Source organism: Schistocerca gregaria, chromosome 1, assembly GCF_023897955.1.
Source record: "Schistocerca gregaria isolate iqSchGreg1 chromosome 1, iqSchGreg1.2, whole genome shotgun sequence".
Taxonomy (NCBI): Eukaryota; Metazoa; Arthropoda; class Insecta; order Orthoptera; family Acrididae; genus Schistocerca; species Schistocerca gregaria.
Genome location: NC_064920.1, coordinates 517425353 through 517452174, shown reverse-complemented (window position 1 = coordinate 517452174; position 26822 = coordinate 517425353). Strand labels below are relative to the sequence as shown.

General features: G+C 43.1%; 1 protein-coding gene across 1 annotated transcript in view; it reads left to right on the top strand.

Moving 5' to 3' along the window:
* Nucleotides 1–17921, top strand: part of LOC126354574 (phosphoenolpyruvate phosphomutase-like) — a 58220-nt gene extending 40299 nt beyond the window's left edge. Inside the window, exons 7-8 of the mRNA XM_050004322.1 lie at nucleotides 8367–8543; nucleotides 17779–17921. Coding sequence (XP_049860279.1) covers nucleotides 8367–8543; nucleotides 17779–17862 — 261 coding nt within the window. The 3' untranslated portion in view covers nucleotides 17863–17921. The remainder of the gene's footprint in view (nucleotides 1–8366; nucleotides 8544–17778) is intronic.
* Nucleotides 17922–26822: the final 8901 nt, after the last annotated feature.

Genomic DNA, 26822 nt, shown 5'->3' with positions numbered 1-26822 from the left:
CAAGAACTGTGTCTAGTATTGAGTCATGAGGATCACATGGTGGGACTTTGCGATGTGGTGGGTGACTGGAGAGATAAGACACAGGGGACCTGCTTCTGTACAGGACTGGGAGGGTAAACTATGGTCTCTGAAGGTCTCAGTGAGACCCTTGGTGTATTTTGAAAGGGAGAGACTTCTTTTTATGGAACGGGTGGCAGCTGTTGAAGTGGAGGTATTGCTGATGGCTGGTACATTTGATATGGACTGAGGTGATGATGCATCCTTCTTTGAGGTGGGGGTGAAAATCAAGAAAGGTGTTTTGTTGGGCAGTAGACATCCAGGTGAAGCAAATGGTGAAGAAGGTGTTCAGATTCTGAAAGAATGTGGATAGGGTGTCCTCACCCTTGATCCATGAAGAGGTCATTAGTGAATGTGAACCAGGCGAGGAGTTTGGGATTCTGGGTGGCTAAGAAGGATTCCTTTAGATGGCCAATGAATCAGTTGGCATAGGATGGTGCCATATGGGGGCCACTGCTGTACCATGGATTTGTTTGTTGATGATGCCTACAAAGGCCAAGTAATTGTGTGTGAGGATGCAGTTAGTCATGGTGACAAGAAGGGAGTATGGAATCTGTTGGGCATTGGGAAATGTAGTGTCAAATAGCAGCAATAGCCATACTGACTCTAGTATAAAGTGAGGTTGCATCAGTATTGACTAGTGAGGCACTGTGAGGTAAAGGAAAAGCAACTGTGGATAATCCATGGAGGAAATGGAAATGGCTGGTGTCCGTCAGCTAATAGGATGAAGGTGATGTTCTATGGGAGTGGAGATTTCTCCCAGTGGGGCTCCTTAGAGTGGAAAAACTTTTTGGTCACCAACCCTACCAATCATATTCAACCCAAAACCAATGTTGAACCTTACCTGACTCAGTTCACTCCCCCAACTGACCATGATTCACCCCACTGCTCCCAAATCACTCCTACTAATTTTCCAGCAATTATTAACCTCGAACCTTGGCTCACCATCATTCCCCAAATCACTCAACAATGACCTCTTAATCCTACCCGCTGACAAAGGCTCCCCCACTGTGGTTTTGAAATGCAAAGGATTACTTGGCAGGACTCTGCCAGCTGTCAGATTCTTCCACCTAAAACCCCTCCCACAGTGACTACACTCCAGAAATCCAGCAGGATCTCCAGTCTCCCCTCTGATGCCTAGGGCTATCCCAGAACCCCCTCCTCCCTCCCTCTCTCTCTCCCTCCCCCCTCTCCCTCCCGCTCTCTCCCCCTCCCCCTCTCTCTCTCCCTCCCCCCTCTCTCTCCCTTCCCCTCTCTCTCTCCCCCCCCCCCCCCTTGCTCCTACTACCCTTTGCATTCCTACCTTCTACATGATTCCTACATTACATAAACCCAAACACCCAGGACAACGCATTGTGGCCAGTTATTGAGCCCCCACTGAGAGAATATCTACTCTTGTAGACCAACACCTTCAGCCCATTACCAACTACCTACACTCCTATATAAAACACACCAACCATTTCCTCCACTGACTCTCTGCAGTTCTTGTTTCTTTACGACATGGTGCCCTTCTACATCACTGTTGATGTCATCACCCTGTACACTAACATACTTATTGCCCACAGCCTTGCCACTATTGAACACTACATTTTCCAACACCCAACAGATTCTAAACTTTTTCCTGGTCACCTTGACCACCAATATCTTCATCCACAATTACTCCACCTTTGAAGGTACCACCTACACACAAATCCATGGCAAGGCATCATCCACCCAGATGTTTTGCTGTGCAGGGTGGCTCGCATTTCAGCACTCTTCTAGACATCCTGTTGAGTACTGAGGTGAGGAAAGCTGATTGTGTAGTGTCTGATGTCATGGAGACTAGGCCCTGGTCAACCACAATGGACTGATCATGGCTGCAGCAGATGTTCAAAAGTCAGCCAAGTACTTGCGTGAATGCACTATGCATGGTCGGTGTGGAGATGACGGTTTACAGATCTGAGCATGACTGACCCTCAGTGAAGGTGATCTGGCTGCAGTCTTCCTCACATCCATAATGTCGTAGCGCCCAGCAATGGCAGACCATGGCTGTGGTAAACATCAGGTTGAAGCCACCAAACAGCCAGCAGGCAGACCATCATTAATCAGCCTGTCGCAGTTTCACTGGAACTCTATATGCCATCATTCTCTCCAGTTCTGATGATGTGGACAGAATGGGCACAACTGGATATGTCTCTCAAAAACTTTGCTATTTAAAGAGCTGAAAGTGCACCTATGATGCTGTGGCTCTAGATGTTTGATAGTATTTGCCTTCAATTATTGGTCGCATCAGTGACCCTTGCTTTACTGTGTTAATTCAATGATTGTTCTGCATTGCCGAGCTTGGATCATTCTGGAACATTTGATTACTGCAGTGGTGCTTCAACACTGAAGTTACATAGTGTTACTTCAGGCCACCTCACTCTGTAGCCCTGTATTGTGTGTTTCTGCTTCCACACTCACATGTTGTGTGACAATGTCCACCTGGTGCCCTGATGTTCATTACATTGGTGTTACGTCTTGTTGATATTCTGACTGGTACACTGGTGCGAAGTGTCTGTCCTGAGCTCACCAAATAGAACATTCTAAAATTTAAGCATATCAACAAACTTAAAATTCTGTGACGCAAGAGTATGCTAAAAATTGATTCTCATTTAAGTAATTATTTTCAGATTTTTAGCCTTGTGTATGTGAAATTTTGTAATTGCTTTTAAACATGCTGATGAGATTGCAACACGGAATTGTGGCAAATTTCACGCTAATTTCAGTTTCTCTTCACCTGAGTCAGCTAATACATTGCTTATGCAAACACTAATCTTCTGAAAACAGTGTGAAGATAAAAATTAGAGAGATTTGAACTAACATGAAGCCTTACCACCAATCTTTCTTCCCACAAACCATTTGCAAGTACAAGAGAAAATGGGGATAAAAACAGCAGTGGTAAAGGAAGTACCCTCCACCACACACCAGGCAAGAAAGTGACTTAATATTGCACTGTCACCCAGTTCTGAGCTATGTTTAAAATTTCAGTCTCTAGCTCATTGGAAAGTTGGTTTAAAATCAATTGCAAAATTTGTACCTAACAGACAGACAGACATAATTAAACTACGGAAACACCTCGTTGGGATATCATCAATGTTAGGAAAGGATAGATTACTACCCAGTGTAAAGACAACACACTGAGCCACAAACACACATAATGAAAAGAGACATACTCATTAGCTTTCGGCCCAAGTCTTCATCAAAATAGGAAACACACATTCACAAAAGCAAGCATATGTTGCTCACCTATGACTGCCATCTATGGCAGCTTGGATTGGAATGCAACTGTCATGTGGAACAGAAGCAGCGATCTGGAGGGAGTGAGAAGAGAAAGGGATAATGAGACTGTCTGGCAGTGTGTGCAACGACTCAAATGCCAACAGGCACAGTGTTGGGAGGCAGTGACACAGGGAGGTGGGGAGGGGCAAGAACAAAAAAGGGGAGGTGCAGGGAACAGGAAAGACAGGTGAATGTGTTGGCAGAGGACAGAAGACTAAGAACAGAGACGAGAACAGAGAGGATGGAAACTGTTCAATGGAGGGTGTGGAGACAGTAAGTTACCATTGGTTGAGGCCGAAATAATTTCAGGAGTGGAGAATGTGTTGCCAAGGATAACTCGCTTTTGCGCAGCTCATAAACGTTGGTGATGGAGGGGAGGATCCAGATGGCTTGGGTAGTGAAACAACCATTGAAACCAAGCAGCATGTTATGTTAAGCTGCATGATGTGCCACAGAGAAGTCTACTGCCTCTTGGTCACAGTTGAGTGGCTCCTCATTCTGGTGGACAGCTGGTTAGTAATAACACCAATATAAAAAGTTGTGCAATTATTGCAGAAAAGCTCGTATATGACACAGCTTTTTCACAGTTGGTCTCACCTCTGATGAGCTAGAATAAACCTGTAATGGTACTGAAATAAGAAGTGCAGGATGGGTGGATTGGGCAGGTCTTTCACTGGGTCTTCCACAGGGATTTGCTCTTTGATTTGTCCAACTTCTCTAACGGCAAATTGATGTACTTTGCTAATGTTATCATCTTATTCTTTGAATAGCTCTTTTACTCCCTCATGAACTAAACCACATTGGCTATTGATCTCACCCTTCAACTCCTGAGGCAAGAGAGTCAAAGTATTAATTTAGCTTCATTTCCTGTTTGATGGGTTCTGTTATCTATTATTTTAGTTCTTCTTTTGTATTTTCTACCTTAAGAGGCAGTTCATTACTTTTACACTCTACTTTGTCAGATAGTTTCTTAATATTAGAATATGCTTTGTGAAATATTTCTTACAATTTGAATTCATTCTGTCAGATGTTTGTTGTAATAAACCTTTAAACCATTCTGGAGTCTTTGGGGCCATTTTTCTAATAATGATGGGCACACAATGCAAATATTCTCTATATGTACCCTCCATTACACTAATAAATGGTTACTGCACAGTTTTCTTAAACGTAGTAACACTTGAAACATTATATCACTGTATAGGCAAAAACAAGTTTTCAAAGTGGAGTTCTGTATTACCTTAACAGCTCATCCTTTCCAATGAACTGCACACTCTCATCGTGTAGCTGAACAATTGTTTATATGTGGTAATTTATTATGATTATTTGCACTGCCCTGCACAGCCAGTGTCTTGCACACATTGTAGGTGGGCAGCTCTGTGTGGTACAGCAACACCCCTGCAGCATTGCTCAGCTACTACTGTTCCCTCATCGATGTCAGGATCTACATCTACACATACACTCTGTAAACCATCATGAAATGCACGGGAAAGGGGACATTCCATTGTACCAGTTATTAGGGTTCCTTCCTCTTCCATTCACATGTGGAGCACAGGAAGAATTATTGCTTGAATGCCTCAGTGCATGCAGAAATTATTCTAAGTTTATCCTCACAATCCTCATGGGAGCAAAATTCCTAGAGAATTGTTTAAAGCTGGTTCTTGAAACTTTGTTGACAGACTTTCTATGGATAATTTACATATATCTTCAAGGGTCTACCTGTTGAGTTCCTTCAGTCTCTTATGACAGTCTCCCACAGATTAAACAAACCTGTGACAATTTGTTCTCCCCTTCTCTGTATACATTAAATATCCCCTTTCCCCTTTTAGTCCTATCTGGTACAGGTACCACACACTTGAGCAATATTCTAGAACTGGTCGCATGAGTGATTTGTAAGCAATCTCTTTTGAAGACTGATTGCACTTTCCCAGTATTCTACCAATAAACCGAAGTACAACACCTGAACCTATGTGATCATTCCATTTCATAACCATACAAAGTGTTACACCCAGGTATTTGTATGAGTGACTCATTGATATTATAGTTATAGAATACTATGTTTTCTTTCATTTTATGAAGTGCAAAATTTTAAATATCAGAACATTTATAACAAGTCACCAATCTCTGCACCATGTTGCAATTCTAGCAAGATCTGACAAAATATTTATGCAGCTTCTCTCGGATAGTACTTCACTACAGATAACTGCTTTGTCTGCAAAAAGCCTGATTTTACTATTAATATTGTCTGCAAGGTCATTAATATACAATACAGGCAGCAAGAGTTCCAATACACTTCCCTGGGGCATGTCCGAAGTTACTTCTGCATCTGTTGGTGACCCTCCATCCAAGATAACACGCTGCGTCCTCCCTACCGAAAAATTCTCATTCAAGTCTCAAATGTCATTTGATACCCCATATGATCGTACTTTTGATAATAAGGGTAGGTGAGTTAAATGCTTCTCAGAAATCAAGAAACACTACATCTCTCTGGTTGCCTTGATCCAAACCATTCAGTACGTCATGTGAAAAAAGTGCAAGTTTGGTTCCACATGATCAATTTTAGAAACCCATGCTAGCTGGCATTGAGGAGGTCATTCTGTTCTAGATACTTCATTATGTTTGAACTCAGAGTATGTTATAAGATTCTACAATAATCTATGTCAACGATATTTGACAGTTGTTTCGTAGATTACTTGTATCATCCTTCTCGCACACAGGTGCAAACTGTGTCTTTTTCCAGGAACTGGGCATAGGTTTTTGTTTGAGGTATCTACAATAGAATTTATGAGCTTTGTTCAATTTTGAAGATTTCAGCCGTTCCTTGACACCACTGACACTAATACTTATTTAATTCACCTTTTCAGAGATACGAGAATTAAATTGGGGCAATTCTCTTGGGTTTTAGTTTGTAAAGGAACATATGAAAATGGAGTTAAGCATTTCAGTTTTGCTTTGCGCCCTGAATTTCAGTTCATGTCTCATTTGCTAGAGACTGGACACTAACTTTGGTGCCACTAATAGCCTTTACATTTGACCACAATTTTTTGTGGGTTCTGTGAAAGATCACTTGATAATATTCTGCTATGGTAGTCACTAAAGGCTTCACGCATTGCTCTCTTGACAGTCAAACATGTTTCATTTGGCATCTCTCTGACTATAGCCCTACACTTTGTTTTACACTTATTATGCAGTGATCTCCATTTGCTTAGAAGTTTCTTTAGAGTGACTGTATACCATTGAGGTATACCCTCCCATTACAACCTGTTCTGCTGGGTACATATCTATCCAATGCATGGTCAACTATTCTTTTAAACTTGGGCCACAGTTCCTCTACCTGCTCCTGACCTGTGCTTAAAATTTCAAGTTCCTTATTGAGATATGACACTACTGGATTTTTATCTAGTTTCATGAGCACATATACGTTTTGGTTGTCCTTTGCACTCTGGTAATCATTGTTGCCACAACCATGTTGTGGTCACTGATACCAGTTTTGATGTGGACACCCTCAAGGAAGTCACGTTTATTAGTTGCCATTACATTGAATATATTTGCATCATTAGTGGGGTTCCTAAATGTCCGTTCTAGGTAGTTTTCAGAGATGGCATTTAGTGAAGTCTCACAGGATTTCTGTTCTCCTCCACCACTAATTAAACTGTCATTTTCCCAGTTAATTGTTGGATGATTTAAGTCTCCACAAATGATTACAATACGACTGGGAAACTTACGTAAAAGTGAACTGAGGTTTCCTCTAATGTTTTCCATTACATCAGGAGATGACTCTTGTAGGCAATAGAAGGAGCCAATTACTATTTTATATCCACCCCGATACTGAGTATTACACAATCAATCTCACATACAGCTTCAATTTATACCTCGGTGGATTTTAGTTTCTTGTCTACTATGACAAATACACCACCTCCATTATCCTTACAATATATACTTAAATTTTTCCCCAAAAATCTCACTGCTATAAACTTCTGGTTTCAACCAGCTTTCTGTACCTAGTATTATGTGAGCTTCGCTGCTTTTCAGGAGCACTTCAAACTCTGAGACCCTATGCAAATGCTTCGGCAGTTTGCCATTAAGATTTTAATAATCTCACCTGTGGCAGGCATTTCTGTCAATCTTACACCGATACTTCTGAGTTTTCTACAGCTATTGTTGGACTGGATGGAGAGTTGCCTAATCTAAAAGACCCTTGTGTGCACAGCACACATACAGTCAGCTACCTGAGTAGCACATTCTGATGTGTAGTGGACATCTGACTCATTTAGGGGGAAACTACAGCTCTCAACCCTTTGGCACAACTCCAGGAAATATTCTTTTCTGATGTACTCTTGTTAATTAGTGTGTGTAGTGAGTGTGTATTTAACTAGAATATTGCTTACTTTAGTTAATCACTCAAGATTTATCAATAGCTTTTCAGCTGTGTCGCTTGTGCCTATAAATATGTACATAAAATTCCTCTTCCTTATACTTAATTATGGATAATATTGCTTATTTTATTACAATCGAGATGTGTTATAAGGATGCACTAATATAGTCATAATATTACAACATATATGTGTCTGTATTTTGTGCACAGCCTATGTAGAGTTTTATACTGTCTTCTATTCTGACAAGTCCTACATCATGACTTGATAAAACAGGCACTAAGTAAACAAATTCTTCACATGTACACTTGATGATAATGTAGCAGTAATTCACAAGAACTGCTGAATGTTACTTAAACATGTCTGAACAGATATTCTTGAATAAATATTACAAATTAGATTAGATGGATGAAATTTATTATATTTCCATCTCCTTTTTGTGTTGTAAGTAGAATCACTTAGTTAAGAAGCTGCTACAGCTGACATCCTTGTTAAGAATGTTAGAAATTTTTCTTGTTCGTCTGTAATCCTTGGCTACACACATTTTTATACACATATTCATATGCAGAAATTTCTTACAGAATGTAATCTCTTCTACTTAAAAACGCAAAGGATGATAGTGATCACAGAAATTTTCAGGGTCCTGTTGTAATTGTACCAACCAAATACTATACAACCCCAACAAAGAAGTTTGAAGAAATGGGAATATCAACAGTAATATGGGCTAACCATAATTTGAGGGCATCAGTGCAAGCAATGCAAAACACCAGCAAACAAATTTTTGAAGAAAAATCACTGGCTGGTGTGGAAAAGAAGGTAATATGATCTTTCAAATACTGTTAAAAGTAATAATTCAGAACCACACACTTGTAAAAATGCATTTTACATATTTCAAGTTATAGACAATACTTAAGAAATGAACTTCATAATGTCATGCAAACATAGCCCCTACTAATGGACCATGAAGTGGCCCAACATCAGTGGTAAGAGGTATATGCAAAGGTCAAATGATGGAGAATATTTTTTTTAATTTCTTTGCATAATTAACTAACTAACCTTTCCCTGTGGCTTATACATACATTGCATGTCTCCTCTACCTCCTCCCTTTCTCAGTCTTCCTCCTCCTCCTCCTCCTCCTGGCCCATTTATTCCTCACCCCCCCTCACTCTCTCTGCTCATCTCTTACTCCCTCTCTTTGCCTATCTCTTCCTCTCACACTCCCTGTTCATCCATCTGCCCGTCTCTCTCTGCCCATCTACATCTACATACATACTCCGTAAACCGATGTATAGTGTGTGGTGAAGGGTACGTGGTTTTGTTTGTGTGTGTGTGGGAGGGGGGGAGGAGGAGGAGTGGGAGAGGAGGAGGGGTGTAGAATGGTTCTGCAGTTAGTTTCAAATGATGATCTTTTTAAATTTTCTTGACAGTGCTGTTCAAAAAGAACATTGAATTCCCTCCAGGGATTCCTATTTCAATTCCCAAAGCATCTCCAAAATACTTGCATATTGTTTACACAAATGAAATGACATAATTTCAGAGATTTTCCTTGTCATACAGTCCATAAACATTTAAAGAACTTGCATGTTGTTTGAAAGGCTTCATAAATAGATGTTTCTGACGCATCATCATCATCTGGTGGCCAGAAAAAATATCTAATGATCATTTCTGTCGAATAACAAACTAGATACCACTAGAAGACTAGATACCAGAGAGAAAGTGGGGGTGGCTGGGGCACACATTGAGAAAACCAGATGGACCATCGAGAAAAATGCATTGAATGGAATCCCCAGGGAACAAAGAAGAGAGGAAGACCTAGAGGCACATAGAAAAGGAAAGTGGAAAGGGGAAGCAAAAGAATTGGCAATAACTGGGAAGAACTGAGGTAAATGGCCAAAGACAGAGACAGATGGCAAGTTCTCCTGGATGCCCTATGCCCCCTTAAGGGCCACAGGAATTAAGTCAAGTCCAGTAAGTCATGTTGTTTGAACCCACTGGTAATGAATCTAGCAGCATGCAGCTTCTTCCCTTGCTTTGATGTCTTCCTTTAATCCGACCTGGTGGGTGTCACTCAAGCAGCATTCAAAAATGGGTCACATTAGTGTTCTATATAAGGTCTCCTTTACAAATGGACCAACTCTCCTAAAATTCTCTCAATAAACCCAAGTTGACCATTCACCTTCCCTACTACAGTCCTTCCATACCAATTCTATTTCATATCACTCTGCAATGTTACCCTAGATGATGTGACTGTTTCAAGTAGCACTCTATTAACGCTGTATCTGAGCACAATGGGGTTGCTCTTCCTACTCATCTGCTTTAACTTACATTTTTCTACATCTAGCGCCAGTTGCCATTTTGTTTCAGTCATCCTGCAGCATCCTACAGTCACTCATTGACAACAGGTTCTCATACACCACAGCACTGTCAGCAAACCGCTCCAGATTGCTACTCACCCTGTCCATCAGATCATTTATGAATACAGAGAATAATAGCAGTTCTATCACACTTCCCTGGCCACTCTGACATTACCCTTGTCTCTGATGAACACTCACCACTGAGAACAATGTACTGGGCACACAAGCCAATTGCATACATGGGAATCTATGCAGTATGCTCATACCCCCATTAACAGTCTGCAGTGGGATTCCACATCAAATGCTTTTCAGAAGTCTAGCAATAGGGAATCTGCCTTCAGCCCTTTATCCATAGTTCATTGGATATCATGTGAGAACCGGGCAAGCTGGTTTTTGCATGAGTTATTGTGATTTGTGGACAAAAAGTTTTTTCATCTGAATGAAATTTATTATACTCAAACAAGAATATGTTTGAGTATTCTGCAGCAAAATGATGTTAAGGATATTGGTCTGAAATTTTGCAGGTCCATTCTTTCATCCTTCTTATAGACAAGAGTCACTTGCACTTTTTTCCAGTCACTAGGGATTTCATACTGTGCAAGAGATTCAGGACAAAAGCAAGCTAAGTAAGGGTCCAATGCCATGGGGTACTCTCTGTAGAACTGAATTCGGATCCCAATTGGACATGGCGATGCATTTGTTTTCAATTCTTTCAGTTGAGTCTCTATTGCAAGGGTGCCTATTACTATGCCCTCTGTGTGTTGGTCAAATGATGGTACATTTGTACAATTCTCCTGTGTGAAAGATTTCTTATAATGAAATTTAAAACTCCAGCTTTCCTTTTATCATCTCCTCCTGCCACCTACCTGCCCATCTACTCCTCCTCAACTCTCTCTGTCCATATTCACCTCCTGCCCCAGCCTCTCTGTTTCCCCTCATCCCTACACTACCTCCCCACTTCACCCCATTCATCTTGTCCACATCTTCCTATCCATCTCCTCATCCCCTTTCTTTTGCCCCTCTCTCTGACCATTCCCTCCTACCCCCTGACCTATCCTCTTACTGTTTATGGCCTCATCTCCCCCCCCCCCCCCCCCGCCCCTTGCTCCCTCTTTTTCTCAATCCCCATCCCAATCTTCAGCAGCCAAGCCCATCAGCACTTGTAGCCCCTGCAAAGCGGGTCAATGAGGCAGACCTATACACTTCCTGCAACACACACTTGTCATGCAGGGCAGCCTATGTGTAAGTGCTGGAAAAATACATTTTTGACATATCTCCACCTCTAATGCAGCTACGAGGTTGCAAACTCTACAGTGCTGATTCTCTTAATGTTTTCAGTTTGTGTGGCAAATATGTTTGAAATCAATAAAGGGGTCTGATAGGAGATCTCAGACATACCTACACTCTAATTTATTTTACTTACAGCTTAATACTTTGAATGTGAGAATGTGTTGTATAGGAGTATTTGGATAATATTTGTAGAAACACCTTTTACAGTTATGGCCTGAGTAAATTTTATACATCTCTCAAGTCTGATTTTTACTTTGCATGAACAAATATCTTCTAAGTTACTCACTAGCATGTAAGTGCATTGTTTGTAACCTGAAAACATCATGTGCCAGTTTATACTGTTACATTTGCATAGCCCTTTCTTTTGAGGGCAGAATAATGTGCATGAAATCAATGGAGTGATTGAAGTCATCAAGTGGTATTTTCCTGTTTAACATGACTATGCTGGTTTGTGCACATCATGCTAACAAAGTGGACATTAGTCGATTTTCTACATTCCTGATTCCCTTCACTTTCACTAGATGATGATCATCAAATAAGATGCTGAGTAAGTTTTTAAGGATATCAACCTGCTAAGGTCATCATTCTTCTATTCACCTCCCAGGGTAGAAGCAATGTATATAATCTGTCTGCATCCCAAGTAGATTCTGTGCACACATGTGATAAAGTGTTCTACATGTTTACACAGCATGTACCAGTGGAGAACTATTCACCTAGTGGGATGTGGGAAACTGCCTAAAAACCATATCCAGGCCAACTAGCACAAGGCCCTCATTGTTAATCTGCCTGGCAGATTCAATTTGGGGCCGGCTTAGCTCCCCATCTCTGAAGTAATCACATTAACATGTGCACTTATTTGAATGATGATTAAAGGAACCAAACATAAGGTCATCAGTCTCTCCTAGCTGGAACAGGCAAGTCAACAAAACTGCATCCCAAAGATGACCCTAGTGCTCAACCCCCCCTCCCCCCCCCCCCAAAAAAAAAACCCAAGGTGTAACAAAGGTCAATAAAGTCTAGATAAAGCAACAAGGAAGAAGAAAAGGGGAGAAAAACATAGAAAGCAGGGGGGGGGGGGGTGCCCCAACCAGGTGCAGCTGGAGAACCCCCACATGCAGGAAGTGTGATGCAGGACTTTGAAAGTATGAAAGAAGCTCAGGAAAACAGAGAAGAGCACCAACTCCAACAGAATATACGAGAATGGGAAATAAGAGCAAGAGAGCAGGCAGAGCGATGGCTGGGGTGGACCACAAAGCCCAGACAGCCACTGCCTATTGGAAGCAAAGGTGACAAAAGGGCATCCTGCCAGCCCCTCAATGGGCCAACAAGGCTGAGGTGTGCTCCCTTAGAGAGTGATAAAAAAAACCTCCATGAATGAACTAAAAAAATCAGGTCAGCTGGAGAGGCATCATCTGCTAACACTAGGGATAGCGAGTCAGGAACATTAAAGTCCACTGCAGAGCAGCTGGGTTTGAACAATCCAGCCACATGTGAACAATGTCAAATGGGCACCACGATGACAACAGAGCAGATCCTCATGATGGAGATGATGGTGAATCAGCCAAGAATGGCTGATGTGGAGCCGGCAAGGGACTATAGAGTCCTTGAGACAGGCCTACATGGAGGACCTCCATAAATTTGTTCTCTCCTTTATTGGCCGTAGTTTGTTCGGCAAAGTCACAGTATGCTATTCCATATTCCAAATCCTAAGAACTAGATGGCGTAATACCAATCAAATACCAATCTCAAATTGTGGCTTGCCAGTATACAATTTAGCCAGCATGTCAGGGAGTTCATTCACTGGCATCCCAATGTGATCTGGGGTCCAGGCAAAGACCACCAAGCTTCCACATTGTTTGAGGGCAAAAATGTAATTCTAGAGAATCAGGACCAAGGGATGGCAAGGGTAACACTTGTCAAGAGCTTGTAAACGTCTTGAAGAGTCGCTTCAGATGAGGAAGGACTCACTAGTGCAGGAATGGATGTGCTCAAGAGCACAAGGTGGCTACCAACTCTACAGTGCAAGGAGCAGAGATCATTACATTCCCCATAAACAAAAGCAAAGCCCATGTGACTTGCGATCTTTGAGCCATCAGTACAGGCTACTTCTGAACACCAAAGCGCATCTACAATGGGGAAGAAAAAAATGGTTCAAATGGCTCTGAGCACTATGGGACTCAACTGCTGTGGTCATCAGCGCCCTAGAACTTAGAACTACTTAAACCTAACTAACCTAAGGACATCACACTCATCCATGCCCGAGGCAGGATTCGAACCTGCGACCGTAGCAGATACACGGTTCCAGACTGCGCGCCTAGAACCGCGAGACCACCGCGGCCGGCAATGGGGAAGAATTGGCAATGGAGGGTCTCAGGATCACCCGAGTCTTTCAGACCTTGTGACAGGTGAAGACAGAGCAGACCTTGTGGCAGGTGAAGACAGAGCAGACCTTGTGGCAGGTGAAGACAGAGCAGACCTTGTGGCAGGTGAAGACAGAGCAGACCTTGTGGCAGGTGAAGACAGAGCAGACCTTGTGGCAGGTGACGACAGCAGACCTTGTGGCAGGTGACGACAGAACTGTGGACAGGGTACGCACTATGAAAGTGTGCTTGTACAGGCCTGGAAGTGAGGTGGTAGAGGGGAAAACTGGACTTCTGAAAAAAAGGACCAGATGCAGATGGCAATCTTAACCCCAGGCCTGGACCACCATTACAGGAGGTGAATCTCTATACGAGGAGCAGTGGATGCATAACGTATAAGCAATCAACTGTTTTGGTGCAGAGCCAACAATAATGGAACCCCTGCCTCCAACAGAAGGCTGATCATCGGGGGGTCTGGACAGCACCAGTTGCCAATCATACACCACAGTGGTGTATGGCGTCAAGCATCTGAAATGTCAAAAGTGATGCCAAGCTGTGCGTGAGACACCTGTAATCTAGATGGGAGTGGACCACCGCTTTGTAGAGCTGTAGCAGAGTAGAACAGTCCACACCCATCTATATTGCTGAGGCATCATAGAGTGTTGAGGTGCAACTAACAGGCCTGCTTTAATGGAAGCCAGTGCTTTAGTGGGGAAGCCACATCAACCAGGCATCAAAGTCTAGTCCTGGAAAACAATAAGAGTCCATCACATTGGAGGGCTCACCATCAAGACACAGATCTTAATGGGGATGGACCGTAGGGTGATGACAGAAATGCATAAAACAGGTCTTGGCAGTCAAGAACCCATGATTGTGCTCTGAATAGCTCCCTGCGGTCTACTTTCAGGAACACCCATTGTGAACACACATAAATAAACACAAAGATCATCAGCATACAAAGAGGATAAAACCGTAGGCCTCATAGCCACCACCAGATCACTGATAGCCAGTAAAAAGAGAGGAACACTCAAACCAGGACCCTGTGCAACCACATTCTCCTGCATATCGGAGTAGCTATGGGAGGCTTCAACATGTACTTGAAAAGTGTACCATCAAAGTTCTGTATAAAATTGCGGGTTGGCCACAGAGGCCTCACTAATCTGAGGTGGCCAGGCTGTGGTGGCACCACAGGATATCATAAACTTTATGAAGAATGAAGAAGACTGCGACATGGTGTTAAAGCCAGGCATAATCTGTTTGCATAGCACACTCCACATGGACTAAATTGTATGCAGTTGAGTGGTCTTGGTGAAAACTGCCCTGGGTCAAAACCAAAAGGTCTCTGGAATCCATGCATCCAATATGGCCTTTGACTCACCACAGTTTCAAGTACCTTGCAGAGGGCTGGTTAAACTGGTTGGACAATAGCTGTCCATCTGAAGAGGCAATTTACTCGATTTTGAAACTGAAATTATAGTACTTTCTAGCCACTGGGAAGGGAATTCCCCCACTCACTCCAGATACAGTTAAAAAGGGCAAATATATGAGGTTGGCTAGCTGCTGTTACGTGATGAAGCATTTGGTTGTGTTCCCAGACCAATCCAGCAGCTGTGTTGGATTAGAGACCAAGGGCACTGAATTCCCACTCCCTAAATGGGGCATTATAAGGCTCCATGTGATGGGAACAAAATATACAGGGAATCATTCCAGGGAGTGTCTGAGAAGATGGAAAGCAAGCAGATAGTGGGCCAAAGCTAAGGCATGGGCGAAATGGCTCACAAAATTCTCAGTGATGAGAGTCTGCCAGTATCAACGCAATTGTCCTTAGAACCTCTCTGGACTCGGCAGAAGAAATGAATGCAACACCATGCCAGATCAGTCCTGAGTTTCTCATCAGATTGTAGGGGGACATCCCTGTGGAAAACAATGCCCAGGGTCATATGTATGGGTTGGTATGGAGTAACTGTCACCAGGATGTCTCCTCACAAGCACAAAGGGAAGACTGACTGCCAGAAGAGGTTTTAATCAGTAGGGAACCCAATCACATCTTGCTTAAATGAATCGACTTCAGCAAACTTATTTTTGATATGTTCTACAAAAATAAGAGTGGTTTGTTAGTGGTGAAAATCTCACCATCTGTCCTGGAACAAATAAAGTAATGGAGAAATTATTTCACCTCAACCCGGCAGAACTGGCCCTCCCCCAAGAGGGTGGCCATGGAGGGGATGGCCAAGGATGCAAAAGTAGGAGTGGGGAGAGAACCTTTTCTGTCTGAAGAGACAGACACAGATAAGGGGCCAGAAATATGTGCAGAGCATCCATCCTGATACCACCTATTCTGACCAGGGGCTCACTCTGATGGTTTCACCCACCCTGGTATGGTGGTCATTGCTGGGAGTTTCAATGCCTCAAAAAGATGAGCACCCAGTCCCATGTATACATGAGGTGGTGACAGGTCAGGTACAAGAAGTGTGATCCCTGTGTTGTGAATTGGATCAGCCAAGTGAATACATAACAGTCCCATCATAGGGACTGGCTGCCATGCTGGTGACCTAAAAAGTGGGGGAGGGTGTGAGGGAGGGGGTGCATGGTGGAGATGCTAGGGAGAGTGTTCTTCCCCACATATAAATTTAGAAAGGGAAGTCAAATCCCAATGTGGGAAGAGGGAAAAAGAAAACGAGAAAAAGAAAATGAGAGAGAGAGAGGGAGGGAGGGGGGAGGGGGGGGAGGGGGGGGAGGAGAGTGGAAAGAGAAGACAGAGAAGGAATAGTGGAGCCAAGGGTACAGCTAGGTCATCACAAAGGGAAACACCAAGAAAGAAACAGGGAAGTACAGGAGGGATGAGATTTAAGGGATAGGGTGAATATGGGGAAGGAAATGCTGCCCAGAAAACAAGAAAGGTTGCAAACTACTTCTGCCTTACAAGTCCAACATCTAACATACACATATTTATCAGCTGCCTCATTTCTTCAACTTAAACTTCTTTTCATTACTCATGCAATCATATTGAATAAAATCTCCTTTCTTTCTTCATTCTAAGTTGAAAAAATCTCAATGTGAATCCTATGTTATTTGTCCCTCAGAACCAGGTCACCATATTACTATGCCATTGATCTGCTTGGTTTAGCTTTAGCTACTGTGGTTTGGATAAATGGAAAATGCTGTTTGTGTATCATAGTGCCATTCATTAAATGTAACACAGCTGCTGAAATAAATGATTTTTAACTCATTACTGAATTGTGTACTACCAGTTACATCTTTTTGTCAAAAATTGTAAGAAAATACTGCACTGATTATAATCAATAACATTGTAAAGCCAAATAGGAAAAGAGTTGGTTATTACAGTGTATTTAGCCTGCTAATTGGTACCTTTGCAGGTCAATATTACAGTTTTGTGGGGTAACGATAGTTGCATAATGTTGCTACAAGCAAGTACTTCATCCACAAGATGAAACTTCTGAAATGTCACCCATGTACATGAATACTTTAACCGATTTAGTAATTTTCTTGACTTCTTGTAGCTTCATGTATAAGATGAAACGATTCCATTACGTAACAGTGGAACAAATTGTAATTCCTAGTTAAATTACTAGTACAAATAGTCAAATTTAAACTATGCCTGGCTTCCATAAAATGCACTACATAAGTTTATAGCATTTAGTCTCATGGAAGACCAAGCTGAAATCTTTCCTCTGTCTATTTGTGAAGATCTTGATGTTAACATACTACGTAAGATCTATCGTAAATACTACTCAAATAACACGTAATATATGATATTGAAATTTAAAATGTTAATTTTATTGTGATATTTGAGTCATAAGATTTTTTATTAACTCCGCGAAATCCCAAAAGGCAATTATCCAGAATATTATGATTTTTCACTGAGCTAAAATGTCAACCCAGTTGTGGAACTCACAAAACATAGAGATTTATCTCTTTAGAGCTAATATTGAACAAACACAATCAAAAGAACAACACAAATCATCATAAGCAACAATAAAAAACTAATATAAATGTTTAGTAGTTAATAAGACTATCACTTTTCAGATTGTACCAGTCAAAGAAGTGTTCAGGCTACAGCAAGACAGTGAACTAAAAGCTGCTGAAGATCGTTACCTGCCAAAGAAATAGGTTCAAACAATACTTTCATAAAAAATTAAGTGTGCAATAAAGAAATTGATACAAGTCGAGCTTGCTTACTTACTTTTTATGGGCAACCTGTAGCCAAGTAACAGATTTTTGTGCGTGTGTGTTCCAAGATGATCTTCCAATTTTGATTACACAAACTCCTTAAGACATTTTAGCATATTTTTCTCCTATTATACACAAGCAGATCATATTTGCAAGGAAAAAAGGCTATGGAGAATGTGCTAACATGCTCTGCCTCTCAAACCATAAAGCATACCAAAACAAGATGGCTATTCAGTTGAGCTGAAAGAGCAGTACATAGTGTTACATTTTTAATGAGAACTATGATTCAACTTCAGCTTACTATGGTGTATTAGGCATCTAATTCTATGTGCTGTTTGATATGTTCCTGACATAATAACTGCTCCTGTGGTTCATGGATATTGCACTGGATCATATTGTAAAAGTCGTACAATATTTAAACAAGACAGCTGCTTACTAACATACTGCTACTATTGCTCACCAATACATGCACTAATTGTCCGCAGATCATGGTCGTGCAGTAGCGTTCTCACTTCCCGTGCCCGGGTTTGATTCCTGGCAGGGTCAGGGATTTTCTCTGCCTCATGATGACTGGACGTTGTGTGCCGTAATTAGGTTAGTTAGGTTTAAATAGTTCTAAGTTCTAGGGGACTGATGACCATAGATGTTAAGTCCCATAGTGCTCAGAGCCATTTGAACATGCACTAGTTTGCTAGAAAAGTGCAGGTGCCAAGGGATGGGACTACAATTTTATCACAGACAAATCAGAGGATGTGGACATCCAAAGCGACCTGCTGGAGAAATAGACCACGGTCTTTGCATGCACGATCCCAGAAAAGTGCAGCTGCAAATTGTGGCTTATTGGGTGCATGTGCAGAGTGTTGGCTCTGAGTTTAAGTGACCTGACTTTGATTCCCAATCTGTGTAGAGTTCTCCATTTCTTGTGACTGTTCTTGAGGTTTAGAGCATACTGGTTGACTTGTATTTTGAATCTGCTTATGAGTAGAGTGTACAGTAACACTTTCTTCATTTCTGGAACACTATAGCCCCCCTAAACCAAGTATTTGTTTCACCACAGAAGTGAAGAAGTATGGAGACCTCCTGTTTTTAAATGTCCTGGTCCATTGAAACGAAGCCAGTTTCTTGGGTCACAATGTGTTCCATAAAGCAACTCTCACTGACCTATATCTATGAGTTGCCATTATCCATTCCAATGCAGCTGAGATCCAGAGACCTTATCAGCAGAGCTTAGCTATCTTTGTTCTGTATTTGTCCAGAACAGGTACTCTGATAAGCAGATTCGAAATGCATTTCAGCTTGCCCGTACTAAACCTCAACAACAGCCAGAAGAAATGGATACCTCAAAAAGGTTGCTTTTTCTACCTTATGCTGGTGGCAGGTCCTTTAAGATCTGCAGGCTAGTCAAGAAAATTAAAATAAAGTGTGTCTTTCACCCACCAGCATGAGTGTGAATATTGCTGGGTTCTCTTAAGGACAGACTAGATCAAAGCAGATCAGGAATATACAAAATCCCAAAATCCCATGTTAGTGCGGGACTGTTACAGATAGGTGCGATGAACATAGACATCACACCAGACTTGGCCAGCCAGGAAAGTCTGCTGTTGCTGAACAGTGTCTTCACACATGACAAAGTGTGAACTACGGACAGAGAAAGTTCCTTTTGTCTGCCTCTATACTCTGGGATATCAACACTGCGAAGCAGTTGTAATATGTATAACAAATGACCAAATTAGCAGAGACATGGAATTTCAATTTCCAAGAGATGGACTCCAGCACTGATGGGACTAAGGCCATAGGTGAATGACTCCAATGAGTCAACACAGATGGGGAATCAAAGTCAGGACACTTAAACTGCACACCAACACACTGCTTTCACTCGAGCTGGACCACAACTTGCAGCAAATGCTTTACCTGCATCATGCATGCGAAGACCATGGCCTGTTTCTCTGCAGGGGCTATGATTCATTTACGGTGATGTTATAGTCCTACCCAATGGCAGCTGCACTTCTCTGGCAAGCCAGCACATACACTCCTGGAAATGGAAAAAAGAACACATTGACACCGATGTGTCAGACCCACCATAACTACTCCAGACACTGCGAGAGGGCTGTACAAGCAATGATCACACGCACGGCACAGTGGACACACCAGGAACCACGGTGTTGGCCGTCGAATGGCGCTAGCTGCGCAGCATTTGTGCACCGCCACTGTCAGTGTCAGCCAGTTTGCCGTGGCATACGGAGCTCCATCGCAGTCTTTAACACTGGTAGCATGCCGCAACAGCGTGGACGTGAACCGTATGTGCAGTTGACGGACTTTGAGCGAGGGCGTATAGTGGGCATGCGGGAGGCCGGGTGGACGTACCGCCGAATTGCTCAACACGTGGGGCGTGAGGTCTCCACAGTACATCGATGTTGTCGCCAGTGGTCGGCGGAAGGTGCAAGTGCCGATCGACCTGGGACCGGACCGCAGCGACGCACGGATGCACGCCAAGACCGTAAGACCCTACGCAGTGCCGTAGGGGACCGCACCGCCACTTCCCAGCAAATTAGGGACACTTTTGCTCCTGGGGTATCGGCGAGGACCATTCGCAACTGTCTCCATGAAGCTGGGCTACGGTCCCGCACACTGTTAGGCCGTCTTCCGCTCACGCTCCAACGTTGTGCAGCCCGCCCCCAGTGGTATCGCGACAGGCGTGAATGGAAGGACGAATGGAGGAGTGTCGTCTTCAGCGATGAGAGTCGCTTCTGCCTTGGTGCCAATGATGGTCGTATGCGTGTTTGGTGCCGTGCAGGTGAGCGCTACAATCAGGACTGCATATGACCGAGGCACACAGGGCCAACACCTGGCATCATGGTGTGGGGAGAGATCTCCTACACTGGCCGTACACCTCTGGTGATCGTCGAGGGGACACTGAATAGTGCACGGTACATCCAAACCGTCATCGAACCCATCGTTCTACCATTCCTAGACCGGCAAGGGAACTTGCTGTTCCAACAGGACAATGCACGTCCGCATGTATCCCGTGCCACCCAACTTGCTCTAGAAGGTGTAAGTCAACTACCCTGGCCAGCAAGATCTCCGGATCTGTCCCCCATTGAGCATGTTTGGGACTGGATGAAGCGTCGTCTCACACGGTCTGCACGTCCGGCACGAACGCTGGTCCAACTGAGGTGGCAGGTGGAAATGGCATGGCAAGCCGTTCCACAGGACTACATCCAGCATCTCTACGATCATCTCCATGGGAGAATAGCAGCCTGCATTGCTGCGAAAGGTGGATATACACTGTACTAGTGCCGACATTGTGCATGCTCTGTTGCCTGTGTCTATGTGCCTGTGGTTCTGTCAGTGTGACCATGTGATGTATCTGACCCCAGGAATGTGTCAATAAAGTTTCCCCTTCCTGGGACAATGAATTCACGGTGTTCTTATTTCAATTTCCAGGAGTGTATATTTGTTAGTTATCTGGTCAGTAAATGTTCCGTAGATCATATGAACCATTCTTTTATTGAAATGGTGGGGAATGAGTCAGCTTACAGCGAATGTACACATGGTTAGTGGTAACATTAACAAACACAAAATTATTTTTAGACCTACTCATGCAGCTATAACTACATGTCAGCAAGTACTTAAGAAGACAAGCAGCTGTCTTGTTGAAGTATTGTGCAGCTTTTAAAACATTATCTGACATAACATCCATGACCAACTGAAAGATCTAATTTTATAACAAATCAAACTATGGAAACTCCAGGTCCGCCAACTCCAGCATCTCGGGCTGGAATGCAACATCATGTGGGATGCAAGCAGCAATCTGGAGGGGGTGGGGAAAGGGAAGGGGAAGGGATAGTAATGTACAAGTGTGGAGAGAGACAAACACTGTCTGGTGGAGTGTGAGGGACTAGATTCCAACAAGTGCAGTGTCAGGAAGTTGTGGAGCAGGGAGGTGGGGAACAAAATAACAAAAAATTAGACAAGCAGGGAAAGATGAGTGGACACATTGGCAGTGGGCTGCAAATAAAAAGGGTGGGAGACCAGAATGAGGAGGAGGTGATAGGACATAGGGGGTGGAAACTTTGGATGGAGGGCATGGGGACAGTAGTTACCATTAGTTGAGGCCAGTATAATTACGAGGGTGGAGAATGTATTGTAAGAACAACTCCCATCTGTGCAGTTCATGAAAGCTGGTGGTAGAGGGAATTCTCTACATGGCTCAGGTAGTGATGCAGCCATTGAAATCAAGTGTGTGATGTTCAGCTGCATCTTACGCCACAAGTTGGTCTACTTTGCTCTTGACCACAGTTTGGTGGTGGCCATTCATCCTGGTGGACAGCTGGTTGGTACTACCACTGCAAAAGCTGTGCAATGATTGCAGTAGAGTTGGTAAATGACACTGCTGCTTTCGTAGATGGGGTAGGATAAACCTGTGACAGGAGTGGAGTAGGAAGTGCTGTGTGGGTGGATTGGGCAGTTTTTGCACATGGGTCTTCCACAGAAATATGATCCTTGTGACAAATCTTTGGGATTGAGAGTAGCATACAGAGGGACTAGAATGTTGTGGAGATGGGGTTGGTGACAGCACCTCACTTCAGGAGGGGTGGGAACTATCTCGGATAGGACGTCCCTCATTTCACGGCTTGATTATAGGGAATCAATTCTGATTTAATGCTGCTAAGTATTTAGAATGCTTAGAAGTGCCGTGGTGAACAAACATTAATGTGTACCTATTATGCATTGATGCACAGTCTATTGGTATATGTAATTTAATTTTTGGGTAATTCTATTCTGGCAAAACACTTATTTACTATACAGAAATGTAAAATTATGAAAGTATTAGCTTTTTAAAATCTCATCCTCAGTTTCCCTCTTTACACAACTAAAAAGAAACATTGATGTACATAAATAACTACTGAAGATTAAAATCATTTTATGCTTTCTGGAAGTTCTTACGTATTTGCACAGTTACATATGAAACAAATAATTTTTTGCTACAACGTAGTCTTGCACATTGCCTGGAGAAGCTTTAATCAAGTGACATTTTAGTTTGTTTCTGAAAACAAAGATTTCTATTATTTTTATATAGTTAGCAAACTATTGTATTGAAGGCATCCTGCTTTTAGAGGCTCTTTGTGGGTCAATTTCGCTGATATGCTTCAATATGATAACCATTTTTATTTCTTGTGTTATAGTTATGGATATCTCTGCTTAACAATGCAGCATGGTAACTTTTTACATAGATAACTTATTCATATACGTATATCAATTTATTCATTAATTGTCCACCTCCCTGAATTTATTTCTGCAGGAATCTCTAGTAGATAATTTTGTGATGCATCTTACAGCCTTCTTTTGTAGCTTCAGTACTCTTTATATGTGCAAATTTGCAGAATTTCCCCAGACCAGGATACCATATGAAATATTTGAATGAATTATACAAGGCTCTGCCTTATGGGAAATGGGAATACGGATAACTGTATATGCAACAAACTGTTCCCATAAATGTTTATACATACATATATTTCAACAAAACAAAGATACATGAGTACACTTACAAGGTACAAAGGCTGACTGGAACATTAACATGGCGGCTCATCAGAGCAGTCAAGAGTTCACAGGTCAATGTGACCTATTAATGACACACAGGCCCCCTCCCCCCAGTATGGAGTACAGCCTGTGAAGCCAGAGGGGGGGTCCCGTGCGTGTCAGCATCGGAGTGAGTAGTATGAGGTGGCAGGTGTAAAACTGGAAGAGCCATCTCAGTCAGGGTGGCATGCAAAGGCGTGGTGATGGGCTGCAGGTTCACATCATAATCAGACAGCCAGTGGGGGCAGGCCATGCGACGGTGGCCCTGGGGTAGAGGTGTGGGGAGGGGTGTGGCTTGCGAGCATCCCGCCCCTAATGCAGATTGAGCCATCCGAGGAGATGAACGCATGAACTCTTGATGGATTGCACTCTCGGGGGATTGACAGGCTATGTACTATCTTGAAATCTAGTTCTTCATTAAGTGTTGAGTCTGCAGTGTCTGTATGTAGTACGAACACACGATCGTCGAAAGTGACAATCGACAAGTCGTCGACGTGGTTAGGTAGTACATTGCAGCACAAGTTGAAAGTTGGAGAACAAGTTTCTTCAGTAGATGAAACGTCATCAAAACCTGTGCATGGGGTTAATCACAACATGCTTGGGAAACCCATGAACTGCGCTGACGAATCATCAGAAGGAGAAGACCCTACCATGGGATGAGCTAACTCATTATCGGGCTTGGCAATGAAAAATTCAGCCAGGTGGTCTGACTGGGACAGCAGAGGGGTGTTGGAGTCCACAAAAGCAGGCTTGAGCCTGTGTAGCGAAACGGTCTGCGGGCGATCTTTAACCGTAATGTCGAACGTTATCTTGCACTTCTGAAGTACGTCAAAGGGTCCTAGGTAAGGTGGTTGCAGGGGTTGTCTAACGGAATCGTCCCTGAGCATAATGTGGGAGCATGTGTTGAGTGTGGTTGGCATGTAAATGTCTGTCAGGGAATGACTAACAGGCGGGTGTAGCCGTGCATGTCTAAAGTTTGTGCGCATTCTACTAATAAAGTCTGGGGAGGTGGGGAAATCCTCGGGTGCTTGAGGCGGGATAAGTTCCCCAGGTAGAACCGGGCTCTAGCCAAAAATGAAGTTGGAGATGGTTCCCTGTAGGTCAGGTTTAAAGGTCGAACGGAGACCGAGTAACACCCAAGGAAGCTTCTCAGACCAGAGGCAGTCATGGCACCTGAGTGCTGGTTTAAGGGTGCGGTGCCATTGTTCCACTAAACAGTTCCTTTGCTGGTGGTAGGCTGTTGTATGAATTTTTTTAATACTGCAAAGGTTACATAAAATCGTGAAAAGTGCAGACTCCAATTGTCGACCCTGGTTGGTGGTAATGGTGGACAGGCAACTGAACCTAGCGATTCATGATGAGACGAATCCCTTGGCCACAGTTTCTGCTGTGATGTTGGGTAAAAGGACAGCTTCCACCCAACATGTCATGTGGTCGATTGTGGAGAGGATATATCTGTGGCCCTCTGACGGTGGCAGAGGGCAGATAAGGTCGATATGTACATGACAAAAACGTTCTTGCGGAATGTAAAACTTGCCAAGGGGAGAGAGGTGTGGCATCCAATTTTGTTGTGTTGGCAGGAAATGCAGCTGTGTGCCCAGGTCTGACAGTCCTGCTTAAAATTTTTCCAAGCGAAACACCTGGTGGCAAGGTGTGTAGTGGCGTGGACACCAGGGTGGGCGAGGTTATGCAAGATGTTGAAGGCTTGTCCGCGCAACATGGGAGGGAGCAACAGCCGCGGAGTGCCAGTACAAGAGTCGCACTTCACTTCATCCGAAACACTGGGGAACTTGGCTTTGGTAAACACAAGTGATGTCCGAGGATCCATAAGGAGAGCTTGAGATTCCTTGTCAGAGGCCTGGAGAGCAGGGAGGTTAGATAAATGAACTATGTCTGAGACAGTATTGATCCACAAAAAGAAATAAGAGGAAATGTTTTCCATGCCTTTGATGTAGCGTAGATGAGGTTGGTGGCTTCGGCATATCTTGGAAGGCCTGCTGTCCCGTGGTAGGATAAGCTGTCCTGTAACCTGGCACTACTGGTGTGGACGTGTTACTAGCACACACGTCTACGTCTACACCTACATCTACATCTACAACTACATTTACATGACTACTCTGCTATTCACATTTAAGTGCTTTGCACAGGGTTCATCGAACCACAATCATACTATCTCTCTACCATTCCACTCCCGAACAGCGCGCGGGAAAAACGAACACCTAAACCTTTCTGTTCGAGCTCTGATTTTTCGTATTTTATTTTGATTATCATTCCTACCTATGTAGGTTGGGCTCAACAAAATATTTTCGCATTCGGAAGAGAAAGCTGGTGACTGAAATTTCGTAAAAAGATCTCACCGCGACGAAAAACGTCTTTGCTGTAATGACTTGCATCCCAATTCGCGTATCATATCTGCCACACTCTCTCTCTTATTATGTGATAATACAAAACGAGCTGCCATTTTTTGCGCCCTTTCGATGTCCTCCGTTAATCCCACCTGGTAAGGATCCCACACCGCGCAGCAATATTCTAACAGAGGATGAACGAGTGTAGTGTAAGCTAACTCTTTAGTGGACTTGTTGCATCTTCTAAGTGTCCTGCCAATGAAACGCAACCTTTGGCTCACCTTCCCCACAATGTTATCTATGTGGTCTTTGCAACTGAAGTTGTTCTTAATTTTAACACCCAGGTACTTATTTGAATAGACGCCTTGAGAATTGTACTATTTATCGAGTAATCGAATTACAACGGATTTCTTTTGGAACTCATGTGGATCACCTCACACTTTTCGTTATTTAGCGTCAACTGCCACCTGCCACACCATACAGCAACTGATACTGGTCTTCGGATGACCTTACTAGACGATAAATTACAGCATCATCTGCAAACAACCTAAGAGAACTGCTCAGATTGTCACCCAGGTCATTTATATAGATCAGGAACAGCAGAGGTCCCAGGACGCTTCCCTGGGGAACACCTGATATCACTTCAGTTTTACTCGACGATTTTCCATCTATTACTACGAACTGCGACCTTCCCGACAGGAAATCACGAATCCAGTCGCACAACTGAGACGATACCGCATAGGCCCGCAGCTTGATTATAAGTCGCTTGTGAGGAACGGAGTCTAAAGCTTTCCGGAAATCTAGAAATACGGAATCAACTTGAGATCCCCTGTCGATAGCGGCCATTACTTCGTGCGAATAAAGAGCTAGCTGCATTGCACAAGAGTGATGTTTTCTGAAACCATGCTGATTATGTATCAATAGATCGTTTCCTTCGAGGTGATTCATAATGTTTGAATACAGTATATGCTCCAA